This window comes from Pteropus alecto, unplaced genomic scaffold (assembly GCF_000325575.1).
Source record: "Pteropus alecto unplaced genomic scaffold, ASM32557v1 scaffold43, whole genome shotgun sequence".
Classification (NCBI taxonomy): Eukaryota; Metazoa; Chordata; class Mammalia; order Chiroptera; family Pteropodidae; genus Pteropus; species Pteropus alecto.
This window is the reverse complement of record NW_006435764.1, coordinates 3,539,072-3,543,883: the sequence shown is the minus strand read 5'-3', so window position 1 is coordinate 3,543,883 and position 4,812 is coordinate 3,539,072. Positions and strand designations below refer to the sequence as shown.

General features: G+C 54.4%; 1 protein-coding gene across 1 annotated transcript in view; it reads right to left on the bottom strand.

The window, feature by feature from the left end:
* CPT1A (carnitine palmitoyltransferase 1A) overlaps nt 1–4,812 on the bottom strand; it is a 45,253-nt gene that overhangs the window by 13,930 nt on the left and 26,511 nt on the right. The window contains exons 11-14 of the mRNA XM_006911000.3: nt 4,407–4,595; nt 3,872–3,977; nt 3,155–3,271; nt 1,497–1,661 (exon numbers count right to left, since the gene is read on the bottom strand). Of these exons, the coding sequence (XP_006911062.1) occupies nt 1,497–1,661; nt 3,155–3,271; nt 3,872–3,977; nt 4,407–4,595 (577 nt within the window). The remainder of the gene's footprint in view (nt 1–1,496; nt 1,662–3,154; nt 3,272–3,871; nt 3,978–4,406; nt 4,596–4,812) is intronic.

The window sequence follows — 4,812 nt, the reverse complement described above, 5'->3', positions numbered from 1 at the left end:
CTTGCTAATATTGTTTTTAGTTTCTCTGCGCTTATCATCACGAGCAAAACCGGTCTGTGGCTTTCTTTTTCTGTGTATCCATCAGATTAAGCTGAAGATGTGGGTTCTAGAACTAGCCCGCCTGGATCCCAGTTCAGCCTCGCCGCTGCAGGCTGCAGGACGGAGGCAAGGCACCTCACGCCCTCAGAATGGGGACGGCTGAGTGCCGGCTCGGGGCTGCTGAGGGTTAACCAGCTCCCGCGAGGCACTGAGCAGGCACCAGTGAGCTCCCTGTCACTCACATCTCATCGTCATCGTCATCGGGACCCCAATGAGGCTGGCTCCTCCCCTCCCCTGTGCGCTCAGCGCGGCCTGGGGCATCTGCGCCTTATCGGGCGGCTCTCTGACACTGTGCCACGTCCGGCCACGGGCGCTGACCTCAGGCTTTCTCCCTTGTCCTGGGTCAGCCCTACTGCTGTGTTGCCACAGAAGATGATTGTTCCGTCAACACTTTCAAAACGTATTACTATGGAACCTGGTATCCATTCTTAAAATCTTCTCTGTATCTGAGGTATCACCTCCTTCTATAGTTCTAATACTGCATATTTAGGTGTAAAGTCTGCTTATCAATTTTAAAAATCAAGCTTATTAATCCTAAGATGGAATTCCTCAATCCCGTTATATCTTTGAGTCACTTGATCTGTCAGACGAAGAGCTAAGTGAAAGTCTAGGTGTGAACTCCAGGGCCGCCACCTGGATCCACTCCTGCCACATACTCCAGTGTCACCTGGGCAGGTCACCTCACCTCTCTGTACCTGTTTTCTCACCTGCGAAATGGGCTGACGATGGTGCCTCGCACCGGGGGAGGGGGATGGGGGAGGCTGCAGAGTGATGTGTGTGTGTAAAGCGCTGAGACCAGGATCTGGCACAAAGCAAAACTCAGACACCACGGCCACTGCGGTCAAAGGGACGTTACATGCTGCACGTGCCATACGCACAGCGCTCGAGTTTTAAAATAGGGATTTTCCGTTAAAGACGGGCAGATCTTGAGCCACTGCCACGATGACTTCTGCAGCCCCTGGAAACCCAGAGCCGCCCTGCCTACGGTGGAATGTCCCCTCTGATGGCAGCATGTCCCATTCCCATCCTCCCACGGGCCTGGGCTGCTTCCTCCGATGGGTCCGTCACATGCAGGCCAAAATGCAACAGGCCCTACGCAGTGCTGCTTTACCAAATCCTAGGATTCGGAGCCCGTTTTAAGGTGTGAGCCTCCCCTTTGTCGAGCAATGCGATCTCGCTGTGCTTCTGTCCCAGATCCTCCCTGTCCCGTGTAACAAGGAACCCGCGACTGCCCGCCAGAGACTGTGCTGACACCGCTGTCTGCCTGGACCCTGAGCGAGACCCAGCGGGGCGCACTCCCCTGGCAGGTGTCCGCCTTCCCTGCCCATTGGGCAAACGGCCTGCGTTTAGGGACCCCAAAAGTGAGCCAGACAAAAGCCTGGGCCCAGGGCTCTTACCTTGTAATGAGCCAGCTGGAGGGCGAGCTGCACAAACGCATCCGGGCTCGTCCGGCATTTCTTGATCAGCGCTTTTCCGAACGTGTTGAAGGGAAAAGAGTGGAAATCCACGTCGTTGGCCAGGAGGCTGGCGCTGTTCAGGGACGCCTCTATCACCTCCTGGCACTTGGGGAAAGGAGGAAGAGGTCCGCTTAGCGGTGACACGCGCGCCGAGGAAAAGCACACCCTCCTTCCCGGTGCAGCTAGCAGAGCCGCTGCTCGGGAACACACATGTCACGTTTTGGTCTCGGTTCTTTCCAGAAAGGTTACCCAGACACCGCAGTGCGTTGCTAACGAGGGGCAGTGGGGCGCCCCACGCGGGCCGAACACGAGGGGGGCTTCCTGGTTCCCGGTGGGACCCCAAAGGGCGATGCCAACAGCCACGGGTTTTCTTTTTTTTAAAAAAAATCCACAGCTGACAGCTGTTGTACACTGGTGATCACAGAACCGATTCCACACAATCGGACCGCGGTCCCCCGTGGGCTGGAAACGAGCTCCCGAGCCTGAGAGATCACGGAGGAAGGAGTCTCGACCACGGCCCTGAGCCACGGCCCTGAGTGACAGCGGCCGATCTGAAACGACCACACGCTGCGGATTCCAAAAACGTGCCGTTCTGGAAAAGGCCAAACTAAAGAGACAGTGGGAAAAAAAAGCTCACTGGTCGCCAGGGGTGAGAGGGCGGGCAGGACGGACGGGTGGAGCGCAGGGGGCGTCTAGAGAGGTGGGCTACCCCGTGTGACGCTGCGATGGTGGACGCGTGTCACTATACACCTGTCCACACCCACAGGATGTCCACCACCAGGCTCGAACCCTCCTGTAAACGGACGGCTCCGGGTGACAAGGACGTGTCCGTGCAGGGCCATCGATCGTAGCAAACGTACCATCCGGTGGGGGACGTGGACAGTGGGGGAGCAGCAGGAGGTACACGGGAAATCTCTGCCCTTCCCGCCAATTTTGCTGTGAAACCAAAACTGCTCTAAAAACATTATTTAAAGGTTTCAAAAGTAAATAGTAAGGGACTTGGCCATTGACAAGGACCCTCAGTCCACGCTGCTGGCAGAGGTAACACCTCTCTGAAGCACACACACCAGCCCCGGGGACGCAGGATGAAAAGATGCAATTGGATAGGACTGAGGCGACAGACACGTGATTTTCTGTGTCAGAAAAATTACTTCCTGGGCCCCAGGAACTCCTGCTTGGACTTGAGCTGGATTTGGTGTTTCCAGCCTTAAAATCCCTTCCTGAGAGAGTTCGAACCGAACAGAGTGGATCTGGGTATCTTTACGAGGGACCGCAATGACAGATGCGTGTTTCAGGGTATTTCGACACAAAGGACGTGTGATGTCGCCGTTCGTTTTTCCACGGTGACGTGCAGCTAAGCTTGCGCTGGAAACCTCACTGATGATCTTAACTAGAAGCTTTAAATGGAAGAAGCAATATTTACGGGGGTTTCCAAGGCAACGGCGGCTGTAGCAGCACCATGGTGGCCCCAGCAAAAACCTCCTGGGCGGACAAACCAGTCTTCCTGGTCCTCAAAAGAACTGTGAACACCTCCCCGGGAGGACGGCTGGAAAACCCTGCCCTAAGTAGTTATTAGTGGCTCTGATAACGCGACTTACTTCCTCCGGGATGTCCCACTGTAGCCGGGTGGGGTATGGAATGTTCGGGTTGGTATCACCTTTACAGTGTCCGTCCTCCAAATAACCCAGTTGAAAGCTGTCAGTGGCCATGACATACTGTGGAAGGGGGGAAGATACAGAAAAGATACTGTGTAGTTAATATCGCCACAGAACACGTATTTGTCCTCCCGAAATAGACAGTCTCGTTCTTCAGAGAGGTGGTATCAAGACTTTGGCGGTTTTTATATAACGCGGTTATTTTAAGAATTAAATGATGGGGTAAAAGGCACGCCCCGTTTTTATACACCAAGATTTCAAATGCTTGCCTCTGTGTGGCCTAAAACTGAGCAGATGAGGAAAATCTAGGACATACAGCAAAGAAGGGATGGCTTCTTTCAGAATAAACCGAGCTTCAGTTCTCCCCTGAAGCCACCGCGTTAGAAGCGACTGTCGCCTCGCTGGGTGGGCCCCATAGAAGCACGGCGATCCGCGTGCTTCTACGTAAAGACCCTAAGCTGCACGAAACGAAGACGCGATGCCTTTCATGGAGTGTTGTCACTTCACACACGGGGCCAGCACGAGCTGAAAACTTACCGTATAATCAGACAAATATCACACGGTTACACTCACTCTGGGGTTGAGATTTCCCACAGCCATTTCCTCATTCGAGTTAAACCTACAAGAACGAACAAAGCAGCAGCAGCAGCAAAAACTCACCTCCCAGAGGTGGCCGACGATGGGAGCATCGGCCCAGGAGTGCTCGGCGTTCAGGCCCATTTTCCCGTTTTTGAAGACGATAAACGTGAATGACTTGTCAAACCACCTGCGTGAAACCAAAACAGAACCTTAGAGTTTACAGCGACACAAGGAATACTCTTTTTCTGGATGGGCCCACTGACTTGGCGCCCGCCCCTCAAACAACTCGCAGACGTTAAAGAGTCTCTGTGGATAGATAATGAAAGCGCCTTCCCCACTCTGGTAACCGGGGGACCACGCCTCACTAGCTTCTCCCAACAGGGGTGGTCGTGCACAGAGAGGGCAAGAATCTCGAATTCGCTGCTTCAGCTGTGTGTGTGCGCGTGTGCGTGCGTGTGTGTGTGCGTGTGTGCGTGTTGGTGATTTGGTGACGAGAAGAAAATTAAGTTGTATTTTTATGCTAGCCTTACTCCTTAAGAGTAGAGATGCCCATGGCTGGGGTCAGCCTCATGTAACATTCCTTCCACGTTCACTGTCTTTCAGGTGAGTACAATACCTGTCAAAACACCTGCCGTGTAGCAGAGACTTGGCGTAGGAGTCCATGGACGTAACCGGGTCCTCCTCTTTGTACCCCTGCTCGGTTTCATCCAGCGTCACGAAGAACGCTGCCTTTTCCACAGCATCCAGGGACTGCTTGTTCTTCCCACGTCCGAAATAGGCTTGGCGACACTTGGCCCAGGGCACTCTGCGGTGAGGATGCAACACGGTCAGCCTGCTGCGATGTGGTGCCACCTCCTTGCGCACGTTTCAAACCACGTTTTCCACCGTTTGAGAAAACCGCCCATCTGTGGTTTTCTCCACCTGCAGCTGTGCGGCTGCAGGCAGCTGGACCGTGGGGAGTGCGGACGGGGGGCCTTGATCGCTCCTCGTGTCTGTTCCGGGACAGAGCACGAGGCCTGGCA